The 21,772-nt window shown below is 34.5% G+C and overlaps 1 protein-coding gene across 1 annotated transcript; it reads left to right on the top strand.

Annotated features, from left to right (window-relative positions):
* Positions 1-16,614: 16,614 nt before the first annotated feature.
* LOC143582289 (phosphoglucan phosphatase DSP4, amyloplastic-like) lies at positions 16,615-21,142 on the top strand. The gene is made up of 11 exons (XM_077064897.1): positions 16,615-16,727; positions 16,836-16,908; positions 18,067-18,129; positions 19,137-19,239; positions 19,326-19,402; positions 19,518-19,594; positions 19,716-19,796; positions 19,875-20,007; positions 20,736-20,795; positions 20,892-20,948; positions 21,029-21,142. Exons 1-11 carry the CDS (start codon positions 16,702-16,704, stop codon positions 21,140-21,142), a joined length of 864 nt encoding a protein of 287 aa, XP_076921012.1. The 5' UTR covers positions 16,615-16,701.
* Positions 21,143-21,772: the final 630 nt, after the last annotated feature.

The raw sequence follows: 21,772 nt of genomic DNA on the forward strand, positions 1-21,772 counted from the left end.
AGAGAAGGAGTGCATGCTTGAAGATACAGGATTACGAGACAAGAGCTGAAAGATCAAGATATGAAGCTACTGCCAAGGGGGAGTCTGTTGGTGCATAGATGTCAGTAGTTCATATGTCTAATGTCTGTAATCGAGTCTGTAATATTGTTTATGTATTTGTTTGTTTAAAGCGAAGTTGTTGACAAGTTCGCTTAGGCGAACTTGTTAACCAAGCGAAGTTGTTGACAAGTTCGCCTAGGCGAACTTGTTGAACAAGCGAAGTTAAGGACAACTTCGCCTGAGGCGAAGTTGTCGTGTATTTATATAGGTTACGGTTACTGTTTAAGTAGTAGTTCGAGTTACGTGTAATTCAGTGAGTCAAGTGACGTGAGGTCGAGAGTCTGTAAGCATCACGTGTTGAGTTATTAATATAACGTGTGTTTGTTCGTATCGTATTCGTGTGTTCGTGTGTTTGTGTTCTACGTCCGTAACGATCTACACAGGGATTCCGCACCTGTGTATATCAGGATATCTCGTGTGATCCGTCCAGGGAACCTACAGTTGCGCACCCCGCAAATAAACCCAAAACACCAAGTAAAGAGTTTAACAAGCAATCAATTAATCAAAACCAATTCAATTAACTAATGCAAGAGGATTATAAGTAATAACAAATAAAACACAACCATCACACACAATCTAATTTATGGTTTAGTTAAACTTTACATCAATAATTTAAGTCTTGAACATTAACAATCCATTAAACAAGTTAAAGCCACTCAACAATCATCTATCCTAGGTAGAACAAACAAGTTTAGCTACTCATTGATTTTGGACAGCCATGCATACTTAAGAAAAACACCATAAACATCATCATAAACATTATAAAACTCATTCAAGATCCAAACAATATCAATCACAAGACAAACAATCAATCAATTGCAAAACAATTCCAATCAAAAAATCAAATTAACAAAGTTAGGGTTCTTGAAAAATAAACAAAGTTTAAGGATGTTTTACTAAGTATTATGGCTGAGATCTTTGCATGTTTGAAGCCCCTAGCAGCTGCCCCGATGTCCCTCTTTGATTTCCAGCCGCCAACAGCCTCAGCCGCCACCTTCTTTCTTTTTTTTTCTTCTTTTTCCGGCCGGCGGCAGAAGTTCCGATCGGAACTTGTAGTTAGGTTAGGGTTTTAGGGTTCTTGGCTGTATTTCGGGTTTTGTAGCTGAATAATGGCAGATTTCTTGTGTTATTATCATAATATAATATAATATAAGGCTTTTAAGATGTGGGCTTAGGTCGGGCCTTGATTAAACTTTAAAACTTTGACACTTAAACCCTCCAAATTCTCTTTTTCTTGCCTTTTTTTCCACATCTTTCCATAACCTACACAAAACATTTCAACTTTGTAAAACTTTGCACTTAACCCCCTAAACTTACATAAATTTGATATTAAATCATTAAAACATTATAAAATTGTAAGGAAATATAAGTGTGTTATTCAACACATCAATGTGACCGATGGGTTGGCCAGTAACCGCTGACGGTGGCAGATGGCCGTTGTTCGGGTTTCAAATTAATAAAAAAAAACCCGAAATGAATTGTTTCTGACCAAAGTTTCCGGCGAAGGCATAAAAAAAATGGTGGTCGTGATGAAGGATGACAACAGTAGTGTGGTGTGTGAAGATGAAGGTTGAAGATGACGGATGGGTGGCTAGAATCGTATTTCCGGCAACCGGTGGCCGGAACACATTTTTCGGCAGCCCGTTTTCCCGTCTGGATGACTGACCACGGCGACTATGGTGACTTATGGTAGTGGTGTTTGGTGTTGAAGATGAAGGATATGGTGGCTCCATTTTTCCGGCGCTCGTTTTTCCGGCAAAGAAAGAAAAAAAAGACGAGATGAAAAAGAAGTGAACGGCGGCTTGAGGCGGCGGTGGCCGGAATCCAGATTACCGGCGGCCGTCACCAGATGCCGTTTGTCCGGCGGGTCACCATGGTGGCTATCGTGGCTAATTGCGGCTGTAAAGGTGGCTGTGGTGAGTGGTTATGATGGTGAACTGTGGCGGCGGACTACAGGCAGAGGTTATGGTGGTTATTGGTCGGAGAAGGTTCACCGGAAAATGAACGCTGGAAAGGCGGCGCCGGAACCCTAATGCGGCAGCCCCTTTAATATTGAAGATAAAAGATGATGACCATGCTAGGGTTTGTTTTTTAAAGTTCCTGGACATTATTTCTTTTAAGGGTTGTGGGCTTGGGCTTTAGGCCATGTGTATGGGCTGTAACCCATACATAAGATATGACTTGGGCCTGTCATGCTTTGTGTTTTGGGCCTGCTACATGTTCCATATTCACTTTGGGCTGAATTCGTTTATTTGTGCCGATTATACGGATTATTTCGGGCCGAGAAATAATTATTGTTTAGGGTTGACCAACTGAAGAAAGTCAATATTTGCTCGGGTTTTCGTCATTGTTGGACCGTGTTCAAAGCATGTTATTTCTATGTTATTTTCGAGGCGTTCGAGAAGTTGAAGAGCTTTGAACAAATTGGATACGAATTTGGACTTAAAGAGGAAATAACATGCTTTGTTCATTTGATCGTTATCCCCGATAGTTCTTCTAACCTATACTGCTTGAAGATCCGAGATGGATAAAGAAGCGATAACTCCTTCATGAATGTATTAGGTGGATCATACCTTTAGGGGGTGATTGAAGAGGCTTCGGCTTTATCGGGTTGATTCGTGAAGATGCGAGACACAGTTCGACGATGTTTTGATATCACAAGCCAAGGGGGGTGATTGTAAGGCCAAAAAGTGTGGCTTGCGATATCAAATTATGAAAACGGTTACTTATATTATGGTCAAGGAAATAATTAAAGCCGACGAGAAAACCGTACATGAAACGAGAGCTTCGATATACACGTTTAGCTTCAATGGTGAAGAGATCTTCTAGTTTACTTGTATTATGCTATAAATAGGGACTTGTATTTCTATTTTAGCGTGTTGTATGATGTAAATCATCACCCAAGGGGAGCTCACCATGGGTGGGTCGGTTTTAGTTTAATGTTATTAATCTTTTATCGATCACGGAGTCGTTCTGTAACATCCTAAATTTTCATATTTAATAAAATAAAGTCGCGTTTAGTTATTGGGTCTAAATAAGTAATTAATACTAATAAGGAAAAGATCATGGACTTGGACTATTAAGATGGATTACAGGGAATGGGCCTTAGGTCCATGGGCTTTAAGGGATATAAATACCCCTTAAACCACCCTAAAACCCTAATCCTCATTCCACTCATCCATATTGCCTATACACTCCAAAACATATACACCCGATACCTTACATACGGCCGTGAGAGACGGGATTCGAGTCCAAAGATCAAGCCAACCATTATTGGATCTTCACTATACGAGTTAGATACAATATAACCAAGCAAACCGCGACCTCACCCATCGCATAAAGGTATTCCTTTTACATTAAAGTTTATGTTTTTAGGATCGGTTAGCCTTGAAACTTAGAACGGAGATAGATCGAGTGTAAACAAAACGTAAAGTTAAAAACTTGATGTTAAAACGAACCTAATGAACCCCTAAACATAAACGGCTCGTTTAAGATAAACCGTAGATCTAGTAACGTTTTTGAGCTTAAAGGTCCAAACTTTATACGTTTTCGGGCCGAATCTTATTCAAAAATGACCATGGGAATGATCACGGGTTGGCTAAATATCATATTCAAGGATTTCGCGACAAAACGGATACGAGTAAGGGGTTTTAGAACGAACAGAACCTACTGCTGAGCAACTTCGCCTGCAAGCCAACTTCGCCTGCAAGCCAAGCTCGCTGCAAGCCAAGTTCGCTGTGACAAGTTCGCTTAAACGTTAAGTTCGCTAAGCCATGTTCGCTGAGCAAGTCCGCCAAGCTATAACTTCGCCTGAGCTAAGTTCGCTGAATGCTTAACTTCGCCAATATTAAGTTCGCTTGTATACAAGTTCGCCCACTGTGAACTTCGCCTAATACAAGTTCGCTAATGTTAAATTCGCTTGATATTAAGCTCGCCAAAAGTTAGGTTCGCTGAGAAATGAATTAAAATCCTAATGGAAAATGCGTTAAGACAGAAATGAATAAGACAGCTCGACCCCAACCAGGGGCTCTGCCCCTTGGACCCTGCTTGGGGCTGCCGCCCCTAGAACCCCGCTGCCAGGGGCACTGCCCCCAGACCCCCGTTCGTTGTGGGTAATAACTAAGACTAGAAAGATGATACGAGTAGTGATAGTTAATTGATACGTGTAATTATTATACAGTCAGCCGTGCACAACTGAAGAAAGGGATAACAATTAACGGAGAGCGTAACCGTGTTCAGGTGAGTTTCTAGCCCCATTTCCTTGTTATGTTTTCGGGGTTGTGTGCATACTCGATGTGATAGTTAATACACTTACCTTAACTGGTAAGTGTATGCCTTATATGATTTATATGTTATGTATGTATATCTTAAATGTGAATGAAAGCTTGTCGGTATGTGAACGATCTTCGGATATTACACATGCTAACAAGGGAGGTAGTTTTATGATAGATAAATGTGTATGATAGATATATGTACAATATATGAGTAAGTATGAATGATTAAAGAAAGTATGTATGTTATGGGTATGTAAAGACGGTATGTACGAAGATGAAGAAAGAGGGACCAGACCCTAATAATATATGAGATAGAAGGGTAGACCCTAATAATATCTGAGATAAAGAAGTAAAAAGGGACCAGACCCTAATAATATCTGAGATAGACAAGAAAGGGACCAGACCCTAATAATATTTGAGATAGACAAAGGAAAGAGGGACCAGACCCTAATAATATCTGAGATAGAATGGACAATAATTATATAGTATGAAAGTATAAAGTATGAACGTATGTGTGCAATTATGTAATGAAAGTAAGTTAGTAAAGTAGATAATATGTATCTTCAGATGTATAATTGCAGGTAAGGGAATGTATTGTATTATGTGTGATTAACTAGAACTCACTCAGCGTAGCTGACTTTTAGTATGCACGCAGGTGAGTAGATTGAGGCAGTTCGCTTGACGAGGACACATGGCATCGAATTGAAGACACTGGCGTCTCAAGAAAATGTTATGATGTTTTAATAGACTATGTTTTGTTTTTAAACGACTATGAATGTATGATAAGACAAGATTTGAAAGTTGTGTAATGTTTTATGATTGAAGTTTATGTTCCGCGTAAAGTTTTAATTAACTCTGATATTTAGAACTGCGTTTATGAGTAAATCCAACACCAAATTAGGGCTACCGGTAACGGGGCCTTACACGTTCACTATACTTATTATTTTTATATTTTTGTTCGATCGTTTGATTTACCGCACCCGTCTCGACACGTTTATCGAAAGCAAAACCGTTCGGTGGTCGTCTTGGGACCTACATAGTTATTTAAACTTCTTAGCAAAACAAAGCATAAATCTCGTCAATCAAAGTTATATTTGCAACCTTTGCCTAACAGTTAATGCATAATTTATTAAAGTATTTTTTAGACAAGTTAGTCACCAAATAAACGTTGGATTCTTAGTTCTCACCCAAACATCAACTACTGCCTTCAAATTAACCACCACCTTACCAACTATACAATAATTCTTTCATATAAAAAATATTATTCTACTAAAATTAAATCATATAGAAAAATAGGATCCCCTATCGTAGATATTAATAATGCAGAAAGTAACGGTTATTGTTATCATCTAGACTTCAGTAAAATGTAGAAAACCCATAAAGCTAAAAAGTACCTTAAATTTGATAGGGAAAGACATAACCTTTTACATTTTGATTTATCTATTTTCATATTTATTATATCTGAAACCATGTTTTATTATTAGTTTAATTAGAAAATCCTTAATCAAATTGTTTTTATTTATGTTCGTTTATGTTTGTTTGTGTTCATTTACATTTGCTTATATATGTTCGTTTACTTTAGTTAGTTATGTTTGTTTAGATTTTAAACAAACGAATGCAAATGTTCATTTTTAAAATAAACGAACATGAACATAAATATTTGTTCGATTAAGCATTCGTGATCGTTTAAAGTTAAATGACGAACAAGAACATGCCCTTGTTCGTGTTTGTTCGATTCGTTTACATGCTTTCATTGCTCACATTAATGAATACACCGGTCTTAATCTCTAGGCTCTACCGATTTTATTTATGTTTGTTTGTGTTAATGAACCGTTCATGAACACATTTACTTCCTTAATGAACGATCACAAACATAAATCTCGTTCGGTTAGTGTTCGTGAACACATTTATTTCCTTAACGAACGATCACGAACATAAAATCTCGTTCGGTTAGTGTTCGTGAACACATTATTTCATTGACAAATGAACATAAACAAGGCCTTGTTTGTGTTCGTTTGGTGCGTTTACAATCCTGTTTAATGGGTTATATATATAATGTCCAGGTTACATAATTTAAGAGACATATTTCATTCGTTTGACTTGTTAGGTCTGCTCAACACACTTTTCAACTTATATCCTATTAAAACATTAATTGGATGGCCTTGAAAATATCCGCGTAGACGTCGCGACGCACCCTTGGAAGTTGAGAGGAAACCGCTTTTAAACAAGGTTTCTTATGATCTCGTTGTGGAGCCGATATATCCGCTCTTAATTATGTCAACTATTACATCACGTTCAGATCAATTACGTAATATGTAGTGTCACGTTCATATTAATTACGTAGTGCACGTACACATGTTTGTTCATCATAGCGTCATAGCGATAGTAACTCTACACACAAAGGGTATTTCTAGGGCTCGATCCCATATTACTAACATACACTTTACACGTCACAACTCAAATTAATAATCTAACAGACTCTTTACACATTTTAGCTCTCAGTTTCTGACTCATAAAAGACTAGACGCAGTCGACGACCATAACCATAACCATAATCGATCACCTAGAAGATGCAACAAGACTGAGAATCTTTAAGATCATACCAATATTGATTGGATACATGTTAAGATGTAACTTACATCTATTAATCTATTCAATTCACCTTTGTGAACATAAAAGAAAATAAAAATAATATAAATAAATCCAAAATAGAAGCACTGAGGTTCAATTTCCTGTCAGTGATTTCAGAAGAATAACTGTACCTTACAACAATTACATCTGTATATGAACACATTCATTTCACATACAAATAAGGCAAAACAAAACAATACGAATTATCACACAGATTAATATTAATATTCTCAAAACCAATTTCATTTTAATTTCTTTTAAAATTAATTCAATCATAAACTTAACAAAAATTTACATAGGATTATTAATTAAACCTTCTCCGATTAACAAACTTAAGCCCAGAGTTAAAAAACGCCTCAATTTCATCTTTACCAACGAACTCAAACAACTCAAATTCCGACAGCCTTCTCTTACACGACAGCTTTTGTTTCATCGGCGCCGGCGGACATGTTTCAGTCACCGGAATCTTTGTCTCTGGCGACTTTGGGGTTTGACATTCGATTTCAGCTCCTGGGTGATCGCAAACGGATGACGTCAGCTTGATTGATAATGGGTTTGTTAACCCAATTGCGGGTAGTTGTAGATCGGTGGACATGATTGACGGTGGTGAATGATAACGCGGTGAGAGAGATGTGGTTTAGAAATGGAGGGAAATGAGTGATGACCTCTGGATGTATATATGCAAGGTTTTAGAGAGAGAAAGTTGTGGTTCCCAATGTTTTGTTTTTTTTTTTTTTTCTTTTTTTTATGGTGGTATAAAGACTATCAAGTGATAGCTGGCGGTAGAAATAAATATTTTTTATATCGATACCGATTGGTACCAGTACTGATTTTGTACAGTCGGTATCGAATCGGTACCAACTTTTTAGTTTTCGGTATTTGTATGGGATCGATATTTCCTGAATTTTACACGAAATACCGGTATCATACAGGTACCAAACTGAACATTTCAGTATGGTACAAAATATTTTAAATTTTCGGGTTCGGTACTGGTTGATACAAGTACCATCCCGATCTCATACTTAGCTGATGGTATGGTTTTTCAGGGAAACGTCATGCCAAACTTTAAAGCCAGTATGACTCTAAGCTCATCCTTAATTGTGGTTTCCAGATGTGGAATTGTTAATTCCAGATTTAGGAGTTGTGTTTTGTGGAGGAAGAGTTGTACTTTTGGATGTGGTGATTTGGAAAAGGGGAGATGGAAAGGAGGTTAAATTAATGAGGAATATAGGTAGTTTCTTGGTTTGGACAAGAATATAATAAATAGGTAAACTTCTTGTGACATAAGCATTAAGCACCTTTTGAATATAAGTTGGTTGTGGTTTAATGGTAGAGCATTTACTTTATAAGTGAGAGGTATGAGAATTAAACCTCACTATTACCAACTTATATGGGAGATATGAGGGATGACCCTGGCTTGTCAGGGTTCGAGTCCTGATCTCACCCGGTTTTACCGGCTCCTCGCTGTCGTGCCGTTTGGCGGGCGTGGGGGTCGGGTTTTATCCGGTGAATCCCTCAACAGGTGGACCGCTAGGGGCTCCGTCCGTCCGGACTAGTGGCCGGCTCGGACTACCTTTTAGCCAATGGGAACCGCGTACGGGATACCCGGCGTTACTTAGTTAGCTATTCAACAAAAAAAATTAAGCACCTCTTGATTATTATTATTTCTTTACTTTTTGAGAAAAAAAAAAAGGATTTATTCTTGAAAGCAAGGAAATCGTTTTTCTGTTTCTTTTAATATTGGAACAATCTATGTAAATATGTACATATTGTAATAAAAAAATTCCCATGATTTGCTTGGAATATAGTTATTTCTCACATTATAATCTGAGACGATTTATGTTATTATATAATATTGGTTAACTTGACTCTTGTCGTACAAAAGAATCTGTTTTTTTTAGTGTAGGTTAATGTTATTGGTGTTATAACGATTTGTTGTGTACTAATAACTTAATTATGTAAAATTTCGATCAAAGAAATTACTATGCAGGCATGTTAAAGAGACTTAATTGTAAGTATTTATTTAATTTGCAGGATATAAAACTGACATTGAACTTAAATTTTAAAATTAAAATTACTTTGCAATTAAGTTGAATTAATATACGGCTTAAATGACCATTACAATTTATGGTGTATATTATATGTTAATTAATTATTTTCTACTAATTTTGTCTCCATAAAGAGGATACCATATACTGATCAATTTTTATATTTGTAAAACCGCAAAATCATAAAAAGAACTTTACCCTAAAAGGAATGGCCATGACTAGCGAAGTCGCAATCCGACCCTAGTTGCCAAGCTTTAACCAATCTTCTATTTAGGCCTAACTGGTTCGGTCTAGATCTACCCGACTTCTCAAGGCGTGGGATTGAATTAGGTATATGAATCATACTTGTAAGTAATGTTATAGCCATCAAAACTAATATGCTCTTTCAAATCGATGCAAACAAGACAATTTGGAGTTTATACAATTTCGAAAACCATTTATGATGCTTCGACGAATGGTTTATTTTTTTGTTCCGATTTTGTCAACCGAACTCGTCGAGTTAATTTTCTTATATATTTTTGTTTCAAAATTTGCGTATGTAGTAATGTATAGTAAAATATTAGACAAACTATACATCACATAAAAAAAGATAATAGCTAGTTAATGGCAATAAATATTTCAAAAGATAATAGTCTTAATATTTCGAACCATCTTAAACCGCCAAATGTCTGATCTGAAACGTCCGGCCGGCCTAGCTTAACAAACACAATTAAGCTTGTTATTATTGATCTTGAAGACTTTAGTCACGAGATTTGAAACTTTATATATGCACCTTTAAGCCATAAATATAGGTAGGTAACATGTGAAGGATGAAACTAGATAAGGTAGGGATAGTTGAGAGTACATTGCATTTGGTGTAACGTTGTAGTTGCCGGTAGACTGGTTAAAATAATGTGTAATAATAATGGTGGACAAAAAGTATAAAGGGCCTTTGATGTTACACCATAGGACCTAGCCTAGGGTCACACATTCTCTCTTCTAAACTTTACTCGGGTTGAAAAGTTCCCTCGTTACTATATTTTTAAATGAAAATATATAATTAAATTAAACATCTAGCAAGAAGCTAGAGCCGAAAACAAGAATGAGATACAAACACCAATTACTCATAACATGGAATCACGAAATGAAAAACCACACACCAAGATGACCAATCTATTTCGTTAATTTTCATCTATTTTTGAACCACAAGGACGAATTTGTCTTAATATCCTCCAAAATCTTTATAAAATTCTTTTACAGACACAAAATGGATCCAACCCACCATACCAATGCCGCCTAAATTTTCAGTGTGACTAGCTAGTCCTATCCAGTCTTGTGGGTACACATATAGTTTGAGGTTGGAACGATCATCACGCTCTTTTTGAAAAAAATTGTAGAGCTATTAAAAGTTGTCGGATTTGTTTGTCGGTGAGTAGAAGTAAACAATGGTGCACTAGTACATTCACCAACAAACATACTACGGAAATGGTGTACTTACGTAACTAATGTGAAACTAGATATAGTACACTTCCCGTCCATATTTTATTTGACAATAGCGTATTTATTAGTGAACGATGTAAGCGTATGTTGTATGAATACATATAGTGTCGGTGAATTAAATTACGAGCCGAGAAATTTTCAGGTTAACTGCAGAAACGTCATTATTTAGGTTTATCGATGTTAATAAGCTGGCTTTTATAGTTTTTTAATTCTTTTTTATATATGAAATTTATATGGATACAAAGTAAAGATTTAACTACCACATAAGAAACATGCCCATACATGTATGTACGTCTTCATCACATGGGGATATAAACATTATTCACATACAATGCATGGTTGATTTATTCACATACACCGTATGGTTGATACGGTTATAATGGGGTGTTTAGTAGTCTTTTACCTCTGAATTGATTACATGTAAGTTTTGTTCATTAAAAAAACATCTCTTAATGGTTAATAATATCTCTTAGTAGTTAAATTTGAGATACATATTAAATGATTCAAAGACTAACTTTTAATTAATTAGCTAACTTAGCTTCTTAATTAGTGTTTTGATCCAGGGACTAGTGGTCCCCTTCTATTCTCTACAAGACAACTTTTTTGTATTCTCAAACCAATTGCTGTAAAGGCTTCTTCAAGTTTAAACCTTATCTTGGCTTTATGATTAAGACAGTATCCACGAATATCATACATAAAATTTCCACATCATGACCCAATAGTGAACGCAACTCTACACGTTGATTTTCCTTTTTTTTACAAGTTAAGAAGAATTATATAACTACACAAACTAAAAAGAATCTAGCTGAGGAAAAAACCAAAATTACATAAAAAGGAGCGGGTTATTCAACCATTCCGTTCAACTAATTTTAAAATTAACATTTAGTCCTTAAAATATATTTATTTCTTTTAGAAAAAAATACGTGTTTTTAAAAGGGGTTTGTAAATCACTGTATATATTTGTTATACGACCTTTTTTTCGCGTTGCATTTATGCATCATTTTCAAGGTGGGCTTGTAATTTTGTCTCATCTACTCTAGTTTCTTACTAGTCGGATTTATTTTAGTAAAATTTTAATGTTAAAAAAATTATTGTGTTTTTTTGTACAAATGAGTTTTATAACCACAACTTATGGTTGAGTTTAGAAGGGTATGTAACCAGAGATTATACAACAAAATATAAATATAGTGAATCTAAAGAACTCCATGTTTTTACGGTCTTTTCTAAAATTGTCTAATTTTTGGTTGATAATTTATAATATATATTAGACTTGGTTAGTTACCCATGTAGCACACGGGTTAGAATAAGTAATTTTTTTAAATAAAAACATAATGTGAAATAAAAAAATGTATCACATATATAAAAATATATTATACAGTAAAAAAGTTACACATTACACAATTTGGAAATAAAAAGTTGATAGAAAATTCATAAATCATAAATTATTTCTTTGTTATTTTCAATATCAAAACTTAGTTGTAAATGACAACCTTTTAAAACCAACTCGTGGATCAAAACTCATTCTAATCTTAAACTGTTTTGACATGAACAATGTTTGATACTTTAATCAGTTAAAGAAACCCACCCGTTTCGTATTGGTTACTTATAAAAATCTAATATTAATAACTAATGCAATACATTTTATATTAAACAAGTTAACATATTTATGATGGTATTAATTCTTTTATATTAGGATGGAATTATTAAAAATTAAAAATGAAATAAAAAAGAGAAATGTAGATGAGGGAAGTTTTTGTAAGGATCAACATAGTTAATATGAGAGATACGAGGGAAAACTATCGGACAAAAACCGCAGATTTTGAACAAACCATAGGGACGAAAACCGCAGGTCACTCAATAATGATAGATTGAAAAGAAAAAAAAAAGAATAAAATATAAAACTATTAATAAGAAAAAGAAATATATATTTAACATGAGAGAAATGAAAAAGTTTTGTAAGGATCACTCATGTGTAATAGCATATGGCATCAAGACCTATGTAGAACACGAGTTAGAATAAATAAATTTGTTTAGATAATAACACAATGTAAATATGTTCAAATGTTATAAAGATATAATATATGGTAGAATAAATTACATATTACACAATACCGAAATAAAAAGTTGTTGAAAATTCATAAATCTCTAAATTTTTTTTGTATACAATATTTGTAATTTTAACCTACATATCAAAAGTAGTAGTTTCGTTTTGTTTTTTATTTCAACTTTAGATAATGAAAGACATCACTTAGCATGCGTTAAACCAGGTTGTCTCAAAAACAAATCAAATCATCTATATTGATTGACTTTAGTTTTTATTAATCTTCATTGCAAAATGAACATAAAGTTAGAATTTATTTATTTGAAATTAATTATTTTATCTAAATCAACGTGAAAATTTGTTGCTTATAAAAGCTTAATATTAATAACTAATACAACATATTTATATAAAACTAAATAATATATCTATGTTTGTATTAAAATTTTAAATTAAAAACAATTATTAAAAAGAGAAAATAATTGATTAAGAAGGAAAAAAAAGTTAAATATAAAATTATTGATAAAAAGGGAAATGTATTTAATAAGAGAGAGAGGTGGGAAAATTTTGTAAGAAGCTATCTTATGTGATACCATGTAGCATTAAGAACCTTTATTTATTATATAGTATAGATTTGGAGTATACTTTTCGTTTAAGTTGGAAGTTTATTAATGCACAGTTGATATACAACTTTTTGGTAGAAAAGCAACTATTGAAAGAACAATCGAACATTAATATTCTTAAGTTATGTAGTTTAAATATGTATTCATTTAGTTCAAAAGATTAAATAGACTTTTGTCGGGACAAAGGCCAGCAATTACTTGAGGGGCCATTGTTACTTGCACATGGAGAGTTATCAACGGTTGAGTACAAACACGTTTTAATGTTTTTAAAGAGTACTAGGTGAGTACAAACACGTTTTAATGTCTTTAAAGAGTACTAGTTGACCCGCGAGCTAAATAAAATATGTCACTTTCTGTATTTTGTGTAATTGCATTAACGTGACAATAAATACAAAACCGGGCAAACAAGGTGGGTTAGGCATGTTAGGTGGCGAGTTATTACTGGTTCTGAGCAGAATAAGTACGAGCGAGACAAATTTATAAAGATGAGTTCGAGTTAAAACAAAAGTATCTTTTTGATGTTGTCATAACAAGTTGCGAAGGCTTTGCATGCATTCCATGAAGTCATGATCGTAGGCTACTTTTAAAGCACACCAAATCAAGTGGACAATTTGAGGCTATAAGTTTTATTCACGGATTCTTCGGTTAGAGAAAATTGAAGAAGAATACAAACTCATTGACCAGATTCATTTTAGATATGAAATTATGGATTCGGTGAAAGAGTGTCACTGATAACAATAGAGTGCCACTAAATGGTGCCGTCGACATAACCAAATGGATTTACGATAAGAGAGAATAAAAAGAACTTGGTTTCGTCATAGAAGGTAAATTAGAAAAGTAAATCTTTTTATGTTCAACATATATAGGAGAGTGCCAATGAGAAGGGAGGCATTGATTAAGGATTGCAAGTTCTTGTTGAATGATTTTGAGAAGACCGAAAAAGAAACACCTTAGCATAGCATTAACGTGTAATTTACTTATTATTTATATTAAAACAGTTAAAAAGAGAAATATAAATTTTCAAATTTCATTTTATTATAAAAAAAACTTAATTACTGACAGATTACTGAAGGCCTATCTGTCGGTAAGGGGTCAAACTTTTTCGTTGATACTCCATGGGTGAGTTACCGTCAACGAAATCAATCGATGTCTAACAGTATCAACATCACTCACAATCAATATACTGACGGAACTACACCGACATGATCTCGTTGGTGACGTCCGTCATCGATAGATTTTAGACAAATGACATGTCAATGATACCTTGTTTTCTAATAGTAAATCATTAGAGTAATTTACCATTTTACCCTATATTACATGGTTACAATACTACTAGTTACTAATTTAATTAAAATTAGTGATGTGGTAATTGACCATTGTAGATTATGAGGGGATTTATGATGAGGCTAATGCGTCACGATGACCAGAAATTCAACCACCCATAACGTGTGTAAAACTCAAGAAAACTTCTCTACAAATTTGACTTTTGACTTTATTATAAATAAATAAATACCGATAAGGATCCGAGGAAGAACTTCTGTCCATCATTAAAACTTCTTTTGACTTTTAAAGTCAAGTCGCGATGCTTGTAAGTTTTAAAAAAATATGACCGTGTTGACGTCACATTATATTATTCAAAAGGTGAATTTTACACCATGCATAAGTGTCAAAATGCTAATCAAAGAGCATATAATCTAATTTTATTGATCAACAAAAAAACCCAGCGGAAGAATACAATTATTTGATTACACAATCAAATTATTACGATGATATCATCATCGAACCGATAAACACTTGAACCTAACAGGCTAACGATTCTTGAACAATACGGACAAGAATCAAACCCTAGACTACATACATCTCTATATTTAACTATGAGATGATGAACAAGTGTTAAAAACAAAAAAAAATATCTAAGTCTTCTTTTATCCGGAACTAGAGATGCACAAACGAACCGGTAACACGAATGGTGCCCGGTTCATACCCGAATGCCTAACCAGTTACTAACCGATTCCCAAGAAACTGATTACTACCCAATTCAACGCGGCGGTTACAAACTGATTTGTACTATTGAGCACTGAAACCGGTTACAAACCGTTAACTGATAACGTTTTTTATGTTTTTTAGTATTTAAAGAAATCGTTTTTTTTTTTCCGATTATTTACCGATTAACCGTTTCAGTTATTTCCCAAAACCGGTTTTACCAGGTAGAGTTTTCCTGACTGAAAACCAGTTAATACCTAACCCGGTTATTGGTCTACCGGTTTTTTCTTTTTGCAGGGTTGACCATACGGTTTTGAAATAACTGGTTAACCGGTTTGCCGTTTGTGCACAACTAGCCGGAACCCACGGGAACAAAGCTGAACAACTTGAGCCCATTTCAGTCTTCAAGCCCACAGCAACAATTAGTCCACTTTCAATTTTCAAGCTTAAAGCCCAATCATGTATAAAAGCTCCACCCTTCATAATATGAGAGAAAAAAAAAACATTTAATTGAATTAGAAAATATAACTAAATATTTCAACACCTTCACAATTGTTGCCCAAAAGCATCATACGTACACAGCATTTTTCAAAGCTTTTTATGCAAGAGACACCAATATTCCTTTGGTAAACATATTGGCAACTTGAAATTTAGATTTTATAGAAACATAGTAGCTCCTTTTGAAATTCTATGCCTTAGATAAAACAAATCAAGTTCAAAATGTTTTGTTCTTTCAAGGCGTTAACCGATTAATGAGCAAAATAGGTCGTACCACAATCAGTTCCAATCAAGCTATCCACTCACAATAATAAAAAAAGAGTAATAATAAATGTTTTTTTCAATTAAACCATTACACGCTTATGAATGAAGGTTAGTGAGTGCCCTTTGCATACATGGCAGCGACAATACAATGTTTTTTTTATTTTTAGTTAAAACCATGTGTAGTGGAACCCTCCACATTAAGATGTTATGTGACACGTAACAGACGTGTAATAAAAGGGTTTTATACAAAAAGTGGTGTATCGGTATAACCCCCTCACTACTCAATAATTAATTAATTCTTATAATATAAATATTTTATAGGTTAGAGTATGTACGAAAAAACATAATTGCTTGAAGTGACATCGAATATGGAGGTTACACAATTCATAAAAAATGAAAATCTCATGAAATAGTAATCAACTTTTATAAAAATCCGAGCCCATAAAAACTTTATAGACCGTGTACGAGACGTTATGAACACCCTTAACACGTCACTACACACAGTCTTGGTGTTAAGATTAGCGGTAAACGTTATCACGTGGTTGCGTTGGTTAAAATTATAGTGACACGTGACCATGTCTGGATGATAGTGGAAAAAAGGAATGGCATTTTAGAGAATATCGGGAAAGACGATCCCTTTATTACTCCAAACAAATATATGTAAACAAACAAAAACCAACCCCACAAAATATCTATAACTGCTCTCTCCACAACACAACTAGCTTGAGATTTTTCACTTTCTTCCACTTTACACTTAACACATCATGAATTGCCTTCACAATCTCCCCAGGTAGGTTTCCTTCAGTTATTACCAATTTCAGTCTTCAATAATAATGATAATAATAGCTATGAATCTATATATAATTGTGTATGCATTTCGTTGTTTTTTGATGTCCAGATCGTGTTCGGTTTTGTCTACGCGAAGCTTCGAAACCGGATCTGCAATTCATCCGTGTTTCGTCAAAATGACGGTAAACTGTTAATCGTTATCTAATCGTTGCGAATTATGCTGTTAATGTATGCTTAGTGTAATTGTAAGTTGAATTTTTTTTTAAAGTGGTGTTTATTTGGTAAAAAAAAAGAAAAACGGGGAAGTCAAAAAAAAGAAAAGGAAAATGGTGTATCTGTTTCTGCCACCAGCAGATTAGGAAGAAAATGGAGTTGGAGTTGCCATTGGCAGGAGCAGATCCATCATTGGACCTATTTCTCCCCTGCCAATGGCGGATTAGGACAATTATTCCTTATACCATTTCCGTTTGAACTAACGACGTAAAACCCCTACCTCATATGTTTTATTACCTGCTATTCAATGTTCACCTGGGAAAAATAAAGCTGCCTCATATGTTCAATCAATGTTTCCTAATGCATGCAACATGAAAGCTGCTAAGAGTCACATGCCTCCTGCCAATTTTAAAGGTGAGGTAGAAGAGAGTTGGTAATATTTTTATTACCCACCTGCCAAACATCCACAGTGACTCAAGCCATAATTTTAAAGCATCACAAATTTAAAGCAGGAGGTAGAAGACGAGTAGGAAAAAATCCGCTGGATTAGGTTCTTTAAAGCTTCACAAATTTAAAGCAGGAGGTAGAAGACCAGCGGATAAAATCCGCCAAATCCGCTGGTCTTCTACCTCCTGCTTTAAATTTGTGAAGCTTTAAAATTATGGCTTGAGTCAATGTGGATGTTTGGCAGGTGGGTAATAAAAATATTACCAACTCTCTTCTACCTCACCTTTAAAATTGGCAGGAGGCATGTGACTCTTAGCAGCTTTCATGTTGCATGCATTAGGAAACATTGATTGAACATATGAGGCAGCTTTATTTTTCACGGTGTGAACATTGAATGGCAGGTAATAAAACATATGAGGTAGGGGTTTTACGTCGTTAGTTCAAACGGAAATGGAATAAGGAATAATTGTCCTAATCCGCCATTGGCAGGGGAGAAATAGGTCCAATGATGGATCTGCTCCTGCCAATGGCAACTCCAACTCCATTTTCTTCCTAATCTGCTGGTGGCAGAAACAGATACACCATTTTCCTTTTCTTTTTTTTGACTTCCCCGTTTTCCTTTTTTTTACCAAATAAACACCACTTTAAAAAAAAATTCATTGTAAGTTTTGTGTGTTTAGGTAAATTATAATGAGAAGCGGTTGATAAATGGTACTGCACTCCGTCAAATTTGTTTGATGCAGGTAAGCTTATATTATTTTATTATATAATTTGAATTTGAACTTGTTCGTTGATCACTGTTGTTTGAATCTGAATTTTGTAACAAGTTTACTTGTTTATGAGCTAAGCAGTTAATGCCGAAAAATATCCACCAATATTTGAGAAATCGGTAATTTTAATAGCATGCAGAATTTATATATATAGCACTTTTAACACTAACAATTCAGTTTACTCTCCTACTGTTAACAATTAATCCTTTTGCGACTTGCAAAACACTAACAATTGTAGCAAGTAGGAACTGATTAAGACTCAAAACACTAACACTAAAAGTTGAAATTTAAGACTTAAAACACTGATATCGGTGATATATCGGTCAATATCGCCGATATTATCTGTACTGATATTCTGACCGATATTTCACATGAGGACCGATAACCGAGATACCACTGAGAGACCACTGAGATTGACTGCATTGTTTATGAGGTGTTGCATTACACTATTAATATTATGGTTTCAACCACATTTATAAATGATTACACGTAAGTATAGCCCAATCAAAAGATGACACGTGACCTCTTTAACCAATCAGGTCATGCCACGCTATATACCTAAAGAAAGAAAATGGTGTGGTTTTGGGGAAAAAGCGAAATGGTTGTCATCTTGTTTAACAAATGAGATTTTGACACTTAATCCCGAGAAAGTTTTTTTTTCTTCTACTTTCGGGCACTCCAACCATTCAAGTGTTTTTAAAAAAAGTTTATCAAAATGACTATATATGCAAAAAGTGTGCTAAAAATGGCCAGTTTCGTGTTTTTCTCTTATTATTAGTTTACAAACCTATGTAGGATTGGTCACATGGGACTGAACATGATTCAGTAATAAAACCTTAAAAAATAACTAGTGATTGTTCTAACTATCTGAAAGAACTGTAATTGTTAAAAACTAAAAAGCATGTAGATCCTTTGGTGCAAAGATTTTAATTTGTAGTAAGCATTCTTAATGTAACATAATAATGCTTTTGGACATGTAGGCAACACCTAGTTCAACATCTGGTGTCGACATTGAAGACAATAAAGATAGTGAAGAGAAATCTGACATTTATAGTTCTAACATGACTGAAGCAATGGGTGCTGGTTAGTAGTCACCTCATAAATCATAATTCTAGTTTTAACGTAAACTATCTTTCACGAATAATTTGCCATTAATATATTCATTTCAGTCTTGACTTACAGGCACGAACTAGGAATGAACTACAACTTTATCACCCCGGATTTAATTGTCGGATCATGCCTGCAGGTGATTGTCCTTTTTCCAAAACTTAAATATATTCTCTGTTTTGAAATAAAAACTGGCCGGTCAGGTGGGGCAAAACGGGTCAAATTGAAACTGACTTGTTCCATTCAAATGACAGACTCCTGCAGATGTTGACAAGCTTAGGAGTATTGGAGTAAAAACCATTTATTGCTTGCAACAGAATTCTGATCTTGAGTATCCAAAGGACCAAAAGCACTTTTAAACTATATAATTAGCTGGCGTTTAATTGCATCAATTTATTATGTTTAGTTTATAGAGAGGGACAAATTGTTTTTTGCCTTCACTTGTTTTCCAGATATTTTAGTGTAGATATTGAAGCTATTCGCGAATATGCAAGCACTTTCGATGACATTCAACACTTACGTGCAGAAATAAGGTTGGATTTTTATTTTTGTAGTCTACATGTATTTTTACTTATGTAGAATATACTTATGATCTTTGGTGTATGGAGTAGGGACTTTGATGCATTTGATTTGAGGCTAAGGCTTCCATATGTTATTAGCAAATTGCACAAAGCTGTTAACCGAAATGGTGGAATAACTTATATACATTGCACAGCTGGACTTGAAAGAGCTCCTGCAACTGTGGTATGCCAACAAACCTAACTTCTCTCTATGGGTGTGTACTGTGTGTTTATGTATATAACTTTATTGAGGAAATTCCATTTCTATTCTTGAGAACTAGCACGGTATCAAATTTTACCCAACCAAAATAATTAATATCAGATATGCCTATTCAAAATACTAAAAGGTTAATATTTGCCAACTTGGTTTTAAAAATGCGTACATGAATAACGCAGATTGCGTGTGTCACATGATGTTAAGAGATCTCATCGTGCAATGCGATTCCATGATGCACGCGTATCACATGTTGCAAATTTATTCGTGATGCAGTTGACCAGTATTAGAATAAATTGGACCATCAATTGCAACGGGTCTGAATTTTTCAAATGTAACCACAGATGATGATATCTTATATTTTAATGTTTAAAAGTTAAAATATTATCTATAAATGATATTTTGGTATTCCTTTTTTAACATCGAACCCCTCGCATACATGATGCACACACTTTGTGCATCATGCATCAGATTTAGGGATCAAAACGCATCGGAGCGCCGCATGCTTTTAAAATCAAGTTTGACAGTTTATTAACTATAATTTATAATATGGCCAATGTACCCTTTTTTCCTAATATCCCAAACTCTCATAATTATCTCTATACTTCGGTATATTTTAAGAACATCTTCAGTCATAATAATGGTTTTGAAGCGTATCATGGGAAAAATTGATATTATGTGATTTCTATGAATTACAGTTGGCATACATGTTCTGGATTCAAGGTTATAAGCTAAGTGATGCAGTCACTTTTCTATTGGTAAGTTTATTTATCATTTTCATCAAAGATCTTATGATTAGCTTCAAAATTCTAGGTGTATAGTTGGTAACTAACTCATTATTGCTTTCTGTTCAGAGTAAACGTTCGTGTTTTCCAAAAATTGATGCTATAAAAAGCGCCATAATCGATATTGTAAGTAATTCAAGCTCTTGTTTTATTAGTTTTCTCAATTTAACTGATTTGTGATGTTGTGTAGTTATTATTTTTTCCAGCTTACCGGCTTAAAAAGGAAACCCGTCACGCTGATGTGGACGGGAGATAAATGTTCTTCAGTGGATATCGCGGGACTTGATATCGGGTGGGGTCAGGTAATTATGAAGATTTAGAATATTTGTGTTGTGGTTAGAGGTGCACAAATCGGTTTTTTTGAAAAAACCGGTTCGGTTATTAACCGGACCGGTTTTTTTTATCCAGAAAAAAACCGGTTCGGTTAATAACCGGACCGGTTATTAACCGGTTTTTGTCAATGAAAACTCAAACCGGCCAAACCGGTTTGGACCGGTTTAGAAACCGGTTAGAACCGGTTATTAAACCGGTTTTTTTACAACCGGTTTTTAATAACCGGTCTAACCGGTTAACCGGTTTTTTTTTTTTTTTTTTTTTTTTTTTTTTTATTTATTTTTTTTTTTTGCTTTAGGGTTTAGGGTTTAGGGTTTCGTTGTTAGCATTCTTTGCTTGGAAGATTAAAAACACATAACTTTCATTTATAGCTTTTACATTAAAAATACAAACATTAAATCGTTATCGCATATTCGTAACTCAAAAATACAAACATTAAAGAATGCTTAGACACGATTACATTAACAAGTTGATGTTTGTTACTCATTTTCTTCGCTACCCGATCCCGAGCTATTCCTTAGGTAATCGTCGTACGCGGCTTCTTCATCGGTCATTGGTTGAGTGTGTCCTTGATTGACCTCGTCTTCATACAAGGCCGCCTCATACTCCATTTCCCC

This window comes from Bidens hawaiensis, unplaced genomic scaffold (genome assembly GCF_021521415.1).
Source record: "Bidens hawaiensis isolate Kalapana, Puna unplaced genomic scaffold, B.hawaiensis_p1.1 tig00031522_1, whole genome shotgun sequence".
In the NCBI taxonomy this organism is placed as follows: Eukaryota; Viridiplantae; Streptophyta; class Magnoliopsida; order Asterales; family Asteraceae; genus Bidens; species Bidens hawaiensis.

What these genes read in the sequence shown, in the direction of transcription:
- LOC143582289 (XM_077064897.1), top strand. Translation starts at nt 16,702, where the DNA reads ATGAATTGCCTTCACAATCTCCCCAG. An exon ending in TGCCTTCACAATCTCCCCAG is followed by an intron (nt 16,728 to 16,835) that starts GTAGGTTTCCTT and finishes TTTGATGTCCAG; the next exon opens with ATCGTGTTCGGTTTTGTCTA. An exon ending in CAACAGAATTCTGATCTTGA is followed by an intron (nt 19,595 to 19,715) that starts GTATCCAAAGGA and finishes CTTGTTTTCCAG; the next exon opens with ATATTTTAGTGTAGATATTG.